This window comes from Elephas maximus, chromosome 7 (genome assembly GCF_024166365.1).
Source record: "Elephas maximus indicus isolate mEleMax1 chromosome 7, mEleMax1 primary haplotype, whole genome shotgun sequence".
NCBI classification, from domain to species: domain Eukaryota; kingdom Metazoa; phylum Chordata; class Mammalia; order Proboscidea; family Elephantidae; genus Elephas; species Elephas maximus.
Genome location: NC_064825.1, coordinates 67,112,812 through 67,130,445, shown reverse-complemented (window position 1 = coordinate 67,130,445; position 17,634 = coordinate 67,112,812). Strand labels below are relative to the sequence as shown.

At 36.4% G+C, this 17,634-nt stretch overlaps 1 protein-coding gene across 1 annotated transcript in view; it reads right to left on the bottom strand.

The window, feature by feature from the left end:
- The window catches only part of USP47 (ubiquitin specific peptidase 47), a 149,085-nt gene that overhangs the window by 73,891 nt on the left and 57,560 nt on the right, over positions 1-17,634 (bottom strand). The window contains exons 2-5 of the mRNA XM_049890401.1: positions 15,439-15,642; positions 14,085-14,198; positions 5,307-5,445; positions 1,687-1,783 (exon numbers count right to left, since the gene is read on the bottom strand). Of these exons, the coding sequence (XP_049746358.1) occupies positions 1,687-1,783; positions 5,307-5,445; positions 14,085-14,198; positions 15,439-15,642 (554 nt within the window). The remainder of the gene's footprint in view (positions 1-1,686; positions 1,784-5,306; positions 5,446-14,084; positions 14,199-15,438; positions 15,643-17,634) is intronic.

The following is a 17,634-nucleotide window of genomic DNA, read 5'->3' as shown; positions in this document are numbered from 1 at the left end:
TATGTTGAGGTGTACTCCATACTGAAGGATGTAGTCTTTGATCTTCATCAGTAAAATCCCTCGAAGAATGCCTGATACATACTAATAATAACCAACATTTAGGTAGCACTTTTATTACTCAACTTCTGTTTTTAAAAAAGACCTCCTGTTTGCAATGCTCCTTCTTCACAACCTGGCCAAATCATATCTAGCTTTATGACCTAGCACAAGTTCTACTTCCTTCACTAAGCCACCTCTCTAAATGTCATTAATCCCCTTTTTCTAAACTTTCATGGCATTTAGCTATCCTTAAATGTCATTTAAACTCCTTCATACATACACATATTGCTACTGTGAAGAGATCAATAAACTACTCAAGAACAAAGACTTTATTTCAAATGCCAGTTCTATCTACCAAGTGCCTAGCATATACTGTTCCTGTTGTGTACCTCGAGTTGACTCCAACTCACAGTGATCCTGTATGACACAGGAGAACTGCCCCATAGGGATTCCATGACTGTTATCTTTTTCTTTTTTTAATTTTTATTGTGCTTTAAGTGAAAGTTTACAAATCAAGTCAGTCTCTCACACAAAAACTTATATACACATATTCCCAATTGCTCTCCCCCTAATGAGATAGCCCTTGACTGTAATCTTGACAAGAGCAGATTAGCAGGTCTTTTCTCCTGTAGATCCACTGGTAGGTTCACATCACTAACCTTTTGGGTTAGCAGTGGAGTTCTTAACCACTGCACCACCCAAAAAATCAAAACCCATTGCTGTTGAGTTGATTCTGACTCATCGTGCCACCAGGGCTCCACTATAAATACTACTAGGTAACAAGTACTTGCTGAACGAAAAACATGTCAACTCTTACAAGTAAATTCAGATTATGAGCTTGTAGATGAATGTAATGGTAATATAATACTGTTTGAATAATAAACTAATAATCTTAAAAGTTCCAAATATACTTTAAATGCATATTCACTATAATTTTAAAGATGTTACTCAAAAACAACACAAAAAGGGAAAAAATAAGTTTATTCATATTTTAGAATAGCTTTAAAAAATAATGAAGTTATATATTTTTTTTATATTTTAAAGAAAGTATACAAAGCAAGGATGTATATGTATTATAATAAAAAAAATTTTTTTGTAAGATACTCATAAAAATAAATGTTTGGCTTTAGGGTTTATTTATAGACTTCCTCCTTAGCGTATTTTATAGTATCTGATATACATTTTTTTTTTAAATGAACACATAGACACATACAGACATAAAAGCTATATTGTATTTTAGTTAGAAACAAAGTCTGCGAATTTAAAAAGATAACTGGTTTCTTAAATTGAGAGGGAGAGGGAAAGAAGAGTATGGCTTAAATATTCAGATTCAAAAGCATGTAACATTTATTTTTTAATAAAGCTGTTAAAGCCTTGAGGGAAGCTTAATACGATAATTTATCCTAAATGCAAATCTTACATTTTTTCTTTTCTTGTCTATGCACTTTTGATTCTCTCTGCCCACAAATTTTTCACATGCCAGTTTCACACAAGATTCATTTCTCAATATAATTAAAGGTATGTCTGATGAACTAAGAAATGTCCCATACATTTTTACAAATATATACAAAATTCAATTTTATCGGTTAAAAATCTGTATTTCATTATTAAATCAATTTTATTTATAGAGTTGATTTTAATACTCACTTATATAATGCATTCCTAAACTCAGGAGTCATAAAAAGTGTTTGCAAAAGGCTATTCAAATAGCAAGTCATTGCTTGATTTACTAAGCCAACATATCCTTTAAAAAGAAAACACAAATATCCATAAATCAGCATTGAGATTAAAAAATAACAAATAAAATACTTTATACACAATAAAGATCGAGAGGTTAAGGTTACTCAGTTGGAAATTATTTCATTTTTTTCAGCAGTACATAAGACAGATCCCTTTTTCTAATTATGTACACTATGTAAACCTTGTTTCTCAGAAATTTTATCTCTTGAAGTCTAGAAGGGTATCTTGTAATAGAAATATACAGAAATACACATGGATACTATATGGCACTTAATAAAATTTTAAGAGTAATGTAACATTTAAACTAGTATGTTTCATTTGTATAAAAAGCTTTCTTCCCCAAATCTAAAAGTTGTACATTAAAATGGAAACGTATGAACAAATTCACCTTATATATATACTACATGCCCAAAGTAGGAAGACTGTACGGAATCAGTTATCCCTGTTGCCAGGCCCTATACACCGATTTCTATTAAGGATAAATAGTATGAGATAAATTCATTATATGCAAATTCCCAAAACCTCAGACCATTTTAACAAGCCCACAAGTCTCAAATTCTATAGATTAGCATGCTATGCAAAATGTGAATATAAAATAAGAAGAGAATTCAGAGGGAAAAAGGAATGCAAGGAGGAAGAAAAAGAAAAGGGAAGCAAGCAGAAATGCACATGAAATTAAAATTCAAGTGAACATTTAAAAGGAATTAACTTTATATACATAATTGGATTTGGCTGCCACTGCTGGGAACATTTTAGGAATTTTTCTTTTGGAGTAGATTTCAGCCCCAATTGTAAGATACACATACACACAAAAAAATCATTCTCATCATTTTACTAACGCCACATGATTTGAGCAAAATGTGGTAAACACCTTGCTTAAATGTATTTACTCCCACTTAACACCAAATTACTTAGTTGTCTCAAAAAAAAATTAAATCAACAGATGGAAAGGCTGTTTACCGAAGCTCCCAGATACATTTTCCAATTTCTCAACAATTATCAAAAATGTCTTCAGAAATGGTAGGCTTGGTGGATAACTTTATGGCCAAAGAAGGTGATGAAAGGACTAACAAATAATGCATGGTGAACCTTGGTCAGCTGTGGAAAACAGGAACAGATTGCACACCATCTACACTTGCATGACTTCAAAGAGGCCAACTACATGCTGCTTGCCCTTCACTGTGGACTGAGGTTTAAGCTTTGATTTCTAGCCTTTCATTTTTACTTTAAGAACGCTGTGTATGTGTTTATGTATTTTATTCTACATTATAACATATTTAATTAGAAACTGCTTCAATTCCTGTTCACTTCTCACTTGAGTTATTCCCAGAGCACCCTGTGCTTAATTCATATTACAGCATTTATCTGGCTGTTCTGTAATGACTACTTATATGACTTCCCCACCAGTGTGAGGGCAGCGGTACAAGCTGATTGATCTGTCTACTTAGCACAACAGCACGTTCACAATGAACAAAACAAATTTGTATGATATGTGACCTAGTTATAAATAATAAAAAACATTATTTCATTCTTAGTTCATATAAACAGACACTTCCACAGAAGCAAGCGTGTGTTATATTATTATAATAAGATGCTCATAAAAATAAATGTCTAACTTTGGAGTTTATTTATAGCCTTCCTCCACTGGCCAGGTGACCAGGCTGTTCTGTATATTCTTCTCAGGTAAGGTTCCGGGGATTCCCCATTCTTCTCTCCATCTACTTCCCCCAATTCCTCAACAGTCAGAGATAGAAATCTGCAGCAGATGTGGCAAACCCAGGGCAAAATAAGGGTAAGTTAAAGTTGCTTCAAGGAGCCCTGGTGGAGCAGTGGTTAAGCACTCGGCTGCTGAGAAGTTGGCAGTTCGAACCCACCAGCCACTACACAGGAGAAAGATGCGGCAGTCTGCTTCTGTGAAGATTACATTCTTGGAAACCCCATGAGGCAGCTCTACTCTGTCCTATAGTGTTGCTAGTAGCTGGAATCAATCCCATAGCAGCAAGTTTTACTCCAAAAAAACCCAGTGCCATCGAGTCGATTCTGACTCATAGCGACCCTATAGGACAGAGTAGAACTGCCCCATAGTTTCCAAGGAGCGCCTGGTGGATTTGAACTGCCGACCCGTTGGTTAGCAGCCATAGTACTCAACCACTACACCACCAGGGTTTCCAGTTTTACGCCAGAGAAGCTAAATCAGCATTTGGGGACTAAGGCCCTGAAATCTGCATTTTTATCAAGTACCCTCAAATGATTTTTAAAGAAATAAATATTTGAGAATCACTACTCTAAGACAGTGCAATAAGGAACAGCCTTATTATTCCTTATTATCTGAAACAGAAGGTAACTTTGCATTCTCTTTTTTCTTGGTGATTTACTGCAGAAGTTTTATTGATATAAATGATCCTAAATATCAAATATAACCAGGCTTTAGTTTTATTTACCTACCAAATAAAACATTAAGCCTGCACATATGACTAAGAAAAAATTATTTGAAGTTTTAATTATTAAATATAGCAAATAGAAGATAACAAATCATATTAAAACAAAACCTGCACTATCACTCCATAGTTTCCTTCTTCTCCTGGATATTTGTATATAATATTTAATATCACCTCTTCAAAAAAGTTCTAAGAGCTAAGATTCTAAACTACTACAAAGGTCTCTTGTAAGACTAAATCGTATAACACATAAGTGTCTAGATCGTACCAAACCAAAAAACCAAACCCACTGGTGTCAAGTCGATTCTGACTCATAGCGACCCTATAGGACAGAGCAGACTGCCCCATAGTGTTCCCGAGGAGTGCCTGGTGGATTTGAACTGCCGACCTCTTGGTTAGCAGCCGTAGCACTTAACCACTAAGCTACCAGGGATTCCATTAGGAAATTAAGCAACCTGATATATAAATGATCAAGCTCCTGAATGAAGAAAGCAACTTCACTAAATTGCTACATTTTAAAAATTAAAAAAAAAAAAAAAAAACTAGGCTGAATCATGTTTACGAAAAAATTAATATAAATTTTAAAACGGCATGACTCACTTCAAATGCAACTGGACTAAACTAAAAGACAATATGCCCAATAAAATAAGTCCTGCCCATCTACTTCAAAATGAAAGTATCTCCTGTAGTCTTTCTAATCCGAAAAGACATTAACAGAGTTGTTCCTTTCCAGAGGAAGGTAACTTCAAAAATTTAAGATTATATTCAAAATAGAAAATCATCAAAAAGAAAATTCTTCCTTCAAACACAGTATTTAATGTCTTCCTTTATTAGTACCAAGTGACAATAACAATACAGTAAAAAAAAAAAGAAAAAAAAAAACCCAGAGATTGAGGGAAGGGGAAACCATGTTCTTATTCTAAATGTATTGCTGCTACCTAGCTAGATTTGGTAATCTTGCTCGGGTTCTCTGTTTTTTTATCTAAAAAATAAGGGGATGAGACGAGGATTGAGATATCTAAGATCATTCTGGGTCTAATGCCCTATGATTTTATGAAAATACAAAACAAAAGCAATAATAAGTCTTACCAGTTTCTGATTTATTCAAAATAGATGAATAGGAGTAGCTCTGGCTGACATAATCACTGGTAGAGCCCACAGAACATTCTCTTGGAAGAGGGCCTATAAACCTGTCATGAACATTGTCGTCCACGGCACTGGAATCCTCCTAAAATATAGCATAACCAATATTTACTGAAGAGCAAATGTTGCCGAAACAATGAAAAAAGACATATTGCTGAGGCAAAGAAAAAGACATGGTTTTACTATTACTTTTACCAGCAAGGAATTCAAAGGACTGTATGCCCTCACCATTTCCATCAGAAAGTTTGAAAGCTGATGATGTCTCCTTCCAAAATTTCTTACTTTCTCAGTTCTCTTTCAAATTTTGTCCTAACGTAAGAGGCTTTTTGGTACTAATAAATCAGAAGTTCCACTGTGAACTCCTTAATGACAAGTCAGTCATTTATGTTTGTATCATTTGTGCCAAGCAGGCCCAACAGGCAGAGGGTACTCAATAATTATTGGTTAAGAAGGAGAGTTTCCTATTGTTTTCAACCAAAAACCTTCCTATTAATGAGGAAGAAGTAGAAAGGACTGTTGTTAGTTGCTGCCGAGTCAGCTCCGGCTAATGGTGATTCCATATACAACAGAACAAACATTGCACAGTCCTGAGCCATCATTATGATTGTTGGTACGGTCAAGGCCATCGTTGCAGCCACTGCATGTTTTGAGTGCCTTCCAACCTAGGGGCTCATCTTCTAGCACTATACTGGACAATACTCTGTTGTAATGCATAAGGTTTTCATTAGCCCAAGACAGGAACCATTCCCAACACCAACTCTTCAGACAGAAATTGGCCTGGACTATAAGACAGAAAATGATACTGGTGAGGAGTGAGTCTCTTGGATCAAGCAGACCCATGAGACTACGTGGAAAGCTCCTGTCTAGAGGGGAGATGTGAAGGCCGAGGGGGACAGAAGCCGGCTGAATGGACATGGAAATACAGGGTGGAGAAAAGGAGTGTGGTGTCTCATTAGGGGGAGAGCACCTAGGAGTACATAGCAAGGCGTATATAAGTTTTTGTATGAGAGACTGACTTGATTTGTAAAGCTTCACTTAAAGCACAATAAAAATTTAATTGAAAAAAATACAAAGCATTTCTCTGATCACAATGGCATAAAAGAAGAAATCAGGACTAGCAAGGGAAAAAATATACAGAAACTGAGTAACATCTTGCTTAAAGATTACTGGGTAATAGAAGAAATCAAAGATGGAATAAGAAAATTCCTAGAATCAAATGAGAATGAAAACACATCTTACCAAAACCTTTGGGACACAGCAAAAGCAGTGCTCAGAAGTCAATTTATAGCAGTAAACACACACATCAAAAAAGAAGGGCCAAAAACAAAATATTAACCCTACAACTTGAACAAACAGAGCAGCAAAAGAAGCCCACAGTCACCAGAAGAAAGGAAATAATAAAGATTAAACCAGAAATAAATGAAATGGACAAGAGAAAGACAATAGAAAGAATCAACAAGACCAGAAGTTGGTTCTTTGCAGGGATCAACAAAATCGACAAACCCTCCGACAAACTAACAAAAGAAAAACAGGAGAAGAAGCAAATAACCCAAATAAGAAATGAAACAGGGAACATTACAACAGTCCCAACAAAATAAAAAGATTCATAACAAAACAACAAAAAAAAAACCCTCAAAAACCAAACCCATTACTGTTGAGTTGATTTTGACTCATAGCAACCTTACAGGACAGAAAAGAAATGTCCCATAGGGTTTCCAAGGAGTGCCTATTGGATTCGAACTGCCGACCTTTTTGTTAGTAGCCACAGCTCTTAACCACTACACCACCAGGGTTTTCATCTTAACGGAGTACTATTAAAAACTATACTCTAATAAATTTGAAAACTTAGGGGAAATGGAAAAATATCTAGAAACACACTACCTACCTATGCTTACACAAACTGAGGTAGAATAACTCAACAGACCCATGACAAAAGAAGAAACTGAAGAGGTAAAAAAAAAAAAAAAAAAAAAAAACTCCCAACGACAACAACAACAACAAAAACAACCCTGGCCTGGACAGCTTCACTGGATAACTCCACCATTCAGAGAACAGCTCACACCAACACCACTCAAACTATTTCAGAGTATAGAAAAGGAAGGAATACTCCCAAATTCATTCTATGAATCCAACATAACCCTGATATCAAAGCCAGGCAAAGATACCTCAAAAAAAAAAAAAAAAAATTACAGACCAATGTCCCTAATGAATACAGATGCAAAAATTCTCAACAAAATTCTTGCCGACAGAATTCAGCATCATATCAAAAAATTAATATACTAAGACCAAGTGGGACTCATACCAGGTATGCTAGGAAGGTTCAACATTAGAAAACCAATCAACATAATCTACCACATAAATAAAAGAATCACATAATCATTTCAATCCATGCTGAAAAGGAACCTGATGAAGTCTTACACCCATGCCTGGTAAAAACTATCAGCAAGACAGGAAAAGAAGGGAAATTCTTCTACATAATAAAGAGCATTTATACAAAACCAACAGCCAACATTATTCTCAATACAGACTGAAAGTATTTCACTTAACAGGAACCAGACAATGATACCCTTTATGATCACTCTTATTCAACACTGTGCTTGAAGTCCTAGCTAGAGCAATAAGAAAAGAAAAGTAAATAAAGTGCATCCAATTTGGTAAGGAAGAAGTAAAACTATCCCTGTTTGCAGATAATATGATCCTATACATCAAAAATCCCAAAGATTCCACAAAAAAAAGCTATTAGAACTAACAGAAGAATTCAGCAAAGTAGCAGGACACAAGATCAATGTACAAAAATCAATTGGATTCCTCTACATCAACAAAGAGAACTTTGAGAAGAGAATCAGGAAAACAATACCATTTACAATAGACCCCCAAAAGATAAAAAGATTAAGAATAAATCTAACCTGGGACATAAAGACCTATACAAAGAAAACAACAAAACAGCACTAAAAGAAACCTACATAAATGGAAAAACATACCATGCTGATGGATAGGAAGACTGAACATTGTGAAACTGTCAATACTACCCCATGTGATCTACAGACATAATGCAATACTGGTTCAAATTCCAACAGCATTCTTTTTTTTCATAATTTTTATTGTGCTTCAAGTAAAAGTTTACAAATCAAGTCAGTCTGTCACATATAAGCTTATATACACCTTACTGCATACTTCCATTTACTCTCCCCCTAATGAGTCAGCCCGCTCCCTCCTTCCATTCTCTCCTTTTGTGACCGTTTTGCCAGTTTCTAACCCTCTCTACCCTACCATCTCCCCTCCAGACAGGAGATGCCAATACAGTCTCAAGTGTCCACCTGATACAAGTAGCTCACTCTTCATCAGCATCTCTCTCCAACCCATTGTCCACTCCCCTCCATGTCTGATGAGTTGTCTTCGGGAATGGTTCCTGTCTTGGGACAACAGAAGGTTTGGGAACCATGACCACTGGGATTCTTCTAGTCTCAGTCAGACCATTAAGCCTGGTCTTTTTATGAGAACTTGGGGTCTGCATCCCACTGTTCTCCTGCTCCCTCAGGCGTTCTCTGTTGTGCTCCCTGTCAGGACAGTCATCGGTTGTGGCCAGGCACCATCTAGTTCTTCTGGTCTCAGGATGATGTAAGTCTCTAGTTCATGTGGCCCTTTCTGTTTCAGGCTCATAGTTATCGTGTGACCTTGGTGTTCTTCATTCTCCTTTGATCCAGGTGAGTTGAGACCAATTGATGCATCGTAGATGGCCGCTTGTTAGCATTTAAGACCCCAGATGCCACACTTCAAAATGGGATGCAGAATATTTTCATAATAGAATTTATTTTGCCAACTGACTTAGAAGTCCCCTTAAACCACAGTCCCCAAACCCCCACCCTTGCTCCACTGACCTTCGAAGCATTCAGTTTATCCCGGAAACTTCTTTGCTTTTGGTCCAGTCCAGTTGAGCTGACCTTTCCTGTATTGAGTATTGTCCTTCCCTTCACCTAAAGTAGTTCTTACCTTCGAAGCATTCAGTTTATCCCGGAAACTTCCTTGCTTTTGGTCCAGTCCAGTTGAGCTGACCGTCCCTGTATTGAGTATTGTCCTAACCTTCACCTAAAGTAGTTCTTATCTACTACCTTATCAGTAAATAACCCTCTCCCACCCTCCCTTCCTCCCCCCTCTTGTAACCACAAAAGAATGTGTTCTTCTCAGTTTATACTATTTCTCAAGATCTTATAATAGTGGTCTTATACAGTATTTGTCCTTTTGCATCTGACTAATTTCACTCAGCATAATGCCTTCCAGGTTCCTCCATGTTATGAAATGTTTCACAGATTCATCACTGTTCTTCATCGATGCATAGCATTCCACTGTGTGAATATACCAGAATTTATTTAACCATTCATCCACTGATGGACACCTTGGTTGCTTCCAGCTTTTTGCTATTGTAAACAGCGCTGCAATAAACATGGGTGTGCATATATCTGTTCGTGTAAAGGCTCTTATTTCTCTAGGGTATATTCCAAGGAGTGGGATTTCTGGGTTGTATGGTAGTTCTATTTCTAACTGTTTAAGAAAACGCCAGATAGATTTCCAAAGTGGTTGTACCATTTTACATTCCCACCAGCAGTGTATAAGAGTTCCAATCTCTCCGCAGCCTCTCCAACATTTATTATTTCGTGTTTTTTGGATTAATACCAGCCTTGCTGGAGTGAGATGGAGTCTCATCGTAGTTTAAACTTGCATTTCTCTAATGGCTAATGATCGAGAGCATTTTCTCATGTATCTGTTAGCTGCCTGAATATCTTCTTTAGTGAAGCGCGTGTTCATATACTTTGCCCACTTTTTGATTGGGTTCTTTGTCTTTTTGTGGTTGAGTTTTAACAGAATCATATAGATTTTAGAGATCAGGCGCTGGTCAGAGATGCCATAGCTGAAAATTTTTTCCCAGTCTGTAGGTGGTCTTTTTACTCTTTTGGTGAAGTCTTTAGATGAGCACAGGTGTTTGATTTTTAGGAGCTCCCAGTTATCTGGTTTCTCTTCATCATTTTTAAGTAATGTTTTGTATTCTGTTTATGCCTCGTATTAGGGCTCCTAAGGTTGTCCCTATTTTTTCTTCCATGATCTTTATCGTTTTAGTCTTTATGTTTAGGTCTTTGATCCACTTGGAGAGTTTTTGTGCGTGGTGTGAGGTATGAGTCCTGTTTCATTTTTTTGCAAATGGATATCCAGTTATGCCAGCACCATTTGTTAAAAAGACTATCTTTTCCCCAATTAACTGACACTGGGCCTTTGTCAACTATCAGCTGCTCATATGTGGATGGATTTATATCTGGGTTCTCAATTCTGTTCCATTGGTCTATGTGCCTGTTGTTGTACCAGTACCAGGCTTCCAACAGCATTCTCTAACGAGGTAGAAAAACTAATCACCAACTTTATAAGGGAAGGGAAGAGGCCTCAGATAAGCTAAGCATTACTGAAGAAGAACAAAGTAGGAGGCCTCATGCTACCTGATCTCAGACCTACTATACAATCATGGTAGTCATGCCTGGTAGTGGTACAACAGACACACAGACCATTGGAGCATAACCAAGAACCCAGACATAAATCCATCCATCTATGGACAGCTGATCCTTGACAAAGGGCCAAAGTCCATTAAATGGGGAAAAGACAGTCTCCTTAACAAATGGTGATGCAAAGCTGGATGCCTATTTGTGAAAATAGGAAACAGGACTCATACCTCACACCATATACAAAATCTAACTCAAAATAGATCAAAGACTTAAACAGAAAACCTAAAACTATAAAGATCATGGAAGAAAAAACAAGGACAGCGCTAGGGGCCCTAATATACGGCATAAATAGGATACCAAACATAACTAAAAATGCACAAACAGCAGAAGATGAACTAGATAAATGGAACCTCCTAAAACTTAAACACTTAAGCTTATCAAAAGACTTCTCCAAAAAAGAAAAGAGAACCCACAGACTGGGAAAAAAATTTTGGCTATGACATATCTAAAATTTATAGAACACTTCAACAACAAAAAGACAAGCAACCCAGTTAAAAAATGGGCCAAGGATATGAACAGAGACTTTACCAAAGAATACATTCAGACGGCTAACAAACACATGAAGAAATGTTCATGATCACTAGCCATCAGAGAGCTGCAAATCAAAACTACAATGAGATACCATCTCACCCTGACATTTCTAGCACTAATCAAAAAAACAGAAAATTACAAATGTTGGGGAGGTTGTACAAAGGCTGAACTCTCATACACTGCTGGTGGAAATGTAAAATGGTACAACCACTATGGAAAATGGTATGGCCCTTCCTCAAAAAGCTAGAAATAGAAATATCATATGATCAAACAATCCTACTCCTAGGTATATATCTTAAAGAGATAAGAGCTGTGACATGAATAGATATATGCACACCCATGTTCATTGCAGCATTATTCACAACAGCAAAAACATGGAAACAATCTAAGTGCCTATCAACAGATGAATGGATTAACAAGCTGTGATACATACACACAAAGGAATACTATGCAATGTTAAAGAATAATGACGAATCCGTGAAATATCCTGCAAAATGGATGAATCTGGAGACATCATAACAATTAAGTTAATCACTAAAGGATAAATATTGTATGGGACCAGTATTAGAAGAAACAAGAAAAGGTTTACGCACAGAAAAAAAAAAAAGAACCGATGGTTACCAGGGATGGGCAGGAGAGGGAGGAAAAATGACCAAATGGATAGAAGACATGTGTTAATACTGGTGAATGGAAAGGCAATACACAATATGAGGGAAGTCAGCAAAACATGACCAAGCATGGGAGGATACCGAGAGGAACGTAAGAACAAAAGGCAACAACGGTTACAATTACTATAGCACAGACAATCCTGCAACAATAGTATTACCAAATACTAATTTTCAAATGGAAACATAGGCAGACACATATGCCAACAGGTGTGGGAAGGTATGAGAGAACACACCCACCTGCAGATATAGGTTTGGTGGTGGATATTTCTACACACATAACTGGATGTGCTGCTTACATATTAATATAAACAATAGAGCACACAAGGGCCACAGTTCAGGCAACTTCTTACACATAATTAAATACCTTACAGGATGAAGTTCCTAGGTTGGAAGGCGAAGGCCCATAAACTCAGGGGACATCTATGTCAACTGGTACAACATAGTTTATAAAGACAAAGCTCTGCATCCTATTTTGGTGAATAACTTCTGGGGTCTTAATAGCTTGTGAGCAGCCATCTAAGATACAACTATTGGTCTCTTAACGTCCGGAGCAAATACAGCGAATAAAACCAAAGACTCAAGGGAGCGATTAGTCCAAAGGATTAATGGACCCCATGAACCACAGCCTACACGACTCCAAGACCAGAAGAACTAGATGGTTCCTGGCTACCACCACGACTGCTCTGACTGGGATGCCAACAGAGGGTCCCAGACAAAGTGGGAGAAGAACTGTACAACAAAAAAAAAATCAAATTTACCAAAAAGATCAGACTTACTGGTCTGACAGAGACTGTAGGGACCCCTAAGACTATGGCCCTAAGATACCCTTCTGACCTGGAACTGAAGGCATTCCTCCCAGAGACCAACTTTCAGCCACATCAAAGACAGGCCGATAAAATAAACAATAACACCCGAAAGGAACGAGCTCCTTAGAAAAATCAATTAATGAGATCAAAAGGGCAACGTGTGCCCAAAACCAAGAATGAAAAGGCAGGAAGGAGTGGCAATTGAGGACGAAAGGAAATGGGGAAACTAGGATGGAAATGCGGTGGGTGCTGACACATTGTGGGGAATGAAACCAATGTCACAGAACACTTTATGTACAAACTATCGAACAGGAAACTAATTTGGTCCATAAACTTTCACGTAACGTACAATAAAAAGTTAACCAAAAAAAAGAAACCTTATAAGGCACAGTTCTACTATGAGACATATGGCACTGCCATGAGTGGGAGCCGAGTCAATGGCAACTGATTTGGGTTTTTTTTTATGTCAGTACTACTTTAAATTGTTTATTTTCATAGGTATGTAACATACCCCAACCATAATAAAAATTTTCTGATGCCTGAAGCTGTATTATCTATCATTTGGAAGCCCAAGGAACTACTAATGTGAATTGTATATAACAGGAATTCCATAAAATTTTTATCTGAATGTGTAGTGATGAAGGATTACAATAAATAAGGTCTTGCCAAGTAGCCTAGCTATTTTACATCTTATCAGTAAGTGTTAATTTAATTAACAAAACCAAGATTTATCAGAACTTGGTGCTTCAACTCATCATGTATTAACCTGTTTCAGAAGAACTGCAGTTACAGCTTTGAAAAACCCAGGAAAGTAGGAGAACGGAATCAAGGAAATCTGATGCTATATCTCTGATTCTGAATGCAGCTTACAATTGTAACGGTTTCCTTGGGAAAACATAACCTGCTTTATGATATAATTTCCAAAAACAGGCTGAGCAAAAAGTGGCAACAGAATATATACACAAATAATGATGCTATGGATGCCCTGCATCACCGTGTTAAGACGTACACATAGAATAAAGCAAAACTAAACAAGGAAAAATATCCTATTACATTTTATAATATTCTATATTACAAAACACATCTCTCCTCCTTCTTTTGGAAAACTGCATTCTCAAGTGGTAGGTGAAAGTACACAAAAATTATATATATAGGACTTTCTAAATAGCTTACCAACAGTATCTGAGGCTGTTCACCATCTTTATCTGTCAAATGCAGAAAGTTCTTCTTTCCTGGCTCAAAATTAGCATCAAGAAGAGACTTGTCACTGGTATGATCCAGTGGAGCCTACAGGTAGAAAAGGAGATATCTTAGATTATGAAAAAGTATTAATTGCAGCAATGGAAAAAACAAGTGATATGCAAAAAGATGTATTTCTACATTTATTGGGCTCAAATGGTATTTTTAAAAATAATGATGTTGATAAATTTCTGTTAAGGTAGGCTTAGATCTAACTCAACCCGACCCACTGCCGTGCAGTTGATTCCAACTCATAGCGACCCAACAGGACAGAAGAGCCTCACAGGGTTTCCAAGAACAGGCTGGTAAATTCAAACTGCCAACCTTTTGGACAGCAGCTGAGAACTTAACCACTACGCTGCCAGGGCTCCAGATCTAACTTATCTATGAATATAATGAATTCCCAGATAAGCAATACACTAAGCAACACAACCAAAATAATTCTATAACATAACAAAATGGGCACCTTCAGAAAGACCGCTTAAGGGAAAGCCTGTAATGATAAATGGTACCTATTTCAAGTCCACAGTCAGGATCCGGAAGATCCTAGGAAGAAGTGATCACTCCTTTGAAAATTAAACATCTAAGATTTTTTATCTGGTAGAGCAATTTCAACCTTAACTGTCATTCTGATACACTCGAGTTGATAGATGGGAGACAGAACTTTATATGCCTCATGCACTACTCATTCATATTCCTGACCAATGTTGAGAAAAGTGAGGGTGTAGGGAAGACTATAGCCATTAAAAATGTTTTTTTGAACTTGAGAGTTAAAGTCAAAAGGAATTCATATTCATAGGGAAAAAACTACACATAAAATTTTAAAAAGTTACCCAGAAAACACACTCGAAAAGAAACAGAAGTCACTTAGAGATAATCTCTGTTAACATTGGGGTATATATCCTTCCACTTTTTTCTTTTTATATACATTTTTTCTTCTTTTCTAAAATTCAGATCATAGGACTACTTATGATTTTATGTCCATTTATGATTTTATATCCATTTAAAAATATAAGTTGACCTAATATTACAATAGTCACCTTACCTGAATGAAAAAACCAACAAAATGACATTTCAGGATAAGCAGATGCTTAATCCAGAATGGAGGAAAACGGAAGAGGAGGGATCCAAGTACTGAGCTGCACAAGGCTCTTACTATAGTTGCTATACGTTTGCTTATATCAATCAGAAAGCCTTCCAGGATTTAATGTAATTATTAACAACAACAAATGGGTATAATAATTTTATTAGCTGCCTAAGAAAAGATGCTTTAAGTCTCGAGTTTTACCATATCAGCAGTATTGATTCCATTTCCCCACACCAGATCAAAGGTTCCATTTATGTAGCCTACTTTGTTGGCCACATCTTCAAACAGCTTTCTGAGTGGGGTAGAAGCTGGTAAATTTAAAGTGATCCGTTCATTCACTGTCTTCGAATTAGTAGTATCTTGTATTATACATAAGACTCTAGGTTCTTCAGCAGCATTTTCTATCTGAAATTAAAAAAAGAATGAATATTATTTATCTTTAATGGAAAACAAAATAACTAATTAGCCATAAAATTTTACGGCTAAATCCAAAAGAATCAACAAAATACTAAATATTTTCTATATGCCAGTACTACTGTTTTATGTCTGAAACACACTCTAATGGGTATGTCTATAAAACACCATATAGGATTGTTCTGGAAAAACTTGGGCATATTTCAGAATCAACAGTGATTCTTGTGGGCATTTGCTTTCACCTTTTAAGGTTGTTAAGTCAGTGGTCAACAAGCCATGAAGAAGTACACTTGAGCAATTTTAAGTTAAAAATAACTGTTTCCTTAAAAATGTGTCATTACTATGCTAGCAAAGCAAGCATTTCTGGGTCTCCTGGAAAACAGAAAGAGATTTGTATAGAAATTCAGTGGGAACTGTCTAAAAACTGCAAAATCTGTAACGAAGGGACACAGACAATCAGACCTCCTCACCTTTACTCTGCTGTACCCATAGCCCAGACGGCCAGAAAGTCTCATATATAATGTATTGGAGCTGACAAGCTTATCCAAGCAGATCAGCCAGCGGTAATGGGAGGGAAAAGCAAGAAAAAAATCCTTTTTCTCTATTACCAATACTGAAGACAGTATATGTCACAAATTCTCCTTCCTTCTTTTTCACCAAGTGTATAATTCAGTAATTATCAAAACAAAAGATTTTAAAAGTAGGCTTTCTCAAAGAAGCTATGCCCTCCATCTTCAAGCTGCTGACAACACAAAGGCCATTTTTCTTTTTGCATCAGATAGTTTAGTGGCAGGCTTGCTCTGTATGCCTATAATTTCCAACTCAATGAACAGCACCATCATCTACCCAGAGCCGAGTATCTTTCTTGTCTCCTCCTTCTACACCTCACACAACATCAAACTCTATCAATTCTACCTTCTGGCTACCTCCTGAATTACCTACTTCTCTTCATCCTGCTGCAGTCATGATCTTTCTCCATTAGCTTCTGAGCAGTTTTCCTTCCTTCAATTTTATCTTGCTTAGATCCAGGATGGTATTTCTAAAGTGCAAATCTGGTTATGTAAACCTCTTGCTTTCCCTCAAAATCAAACGCAGCAGTCATTTAACTGAGGGATCTCTCACCAATCCCATAACAGACTATTCAGAAATATGACCTCTACAAACTAGTGCTACATACAAGAATTTCTTCTTCTTTTTTTACAACAATATCAACCCCAATCTTTTGTTGTTTCTGCATGATCCATCTTTAAATGAGAATAATTATTATCACTGACAAGAATTTGGATAGCCCCAAGGTTTTTCTGTTTGTTTGTTTGTTTGGTGAGGGGAACCCAATTACAACTTGTTGCTGCCATATGCATTTAAATGTAATTAAAAATAAGGTTAATCCAATTTAGAACAGAAATATGTTGCTAAAAAAGAAGTATAATACTTAAAACATACTGACTAGCACAATATTTTAGACAAGTCAAAATATGTAATTACCAGCAATAACTCATTTACAAACATAAAGGGAAATGTATTTCTGCAAAATAAACAGGATAACACAAAAGATCATTACTAGTTTAATTCTCAATCAGATAAGGAAAAAAACCTTCACCTATAAATTTATGGTGTTACAACTAATACACATAATGGATTCTTTTATATATATTTTAATCCCAAATTGAGAAAGATAAAGTTGACAGCTGTTTAAAACCCTGGTTAAACAACTCAAAATAACTTTAAACTACAAAAGACCTACTTTTATAGTTTGGATATTATACTTAGAGGTAGGGTAAGACTGAATGATTCACCTTTTCCAGACATAAAATATTATAGTAGTTTTTAAAGTTTCAGATAGGTTGGGGTTGATGATCCAAGGAAGATGAAGTTATCTAAGAATTCAGAAATCAGAGTGCTGATATAGTACTATACATTGAGTATGGTGATATGGCAGCAATATATAGTCCCACATTAGTACCTTCTTTTTTTTTTTTTTTT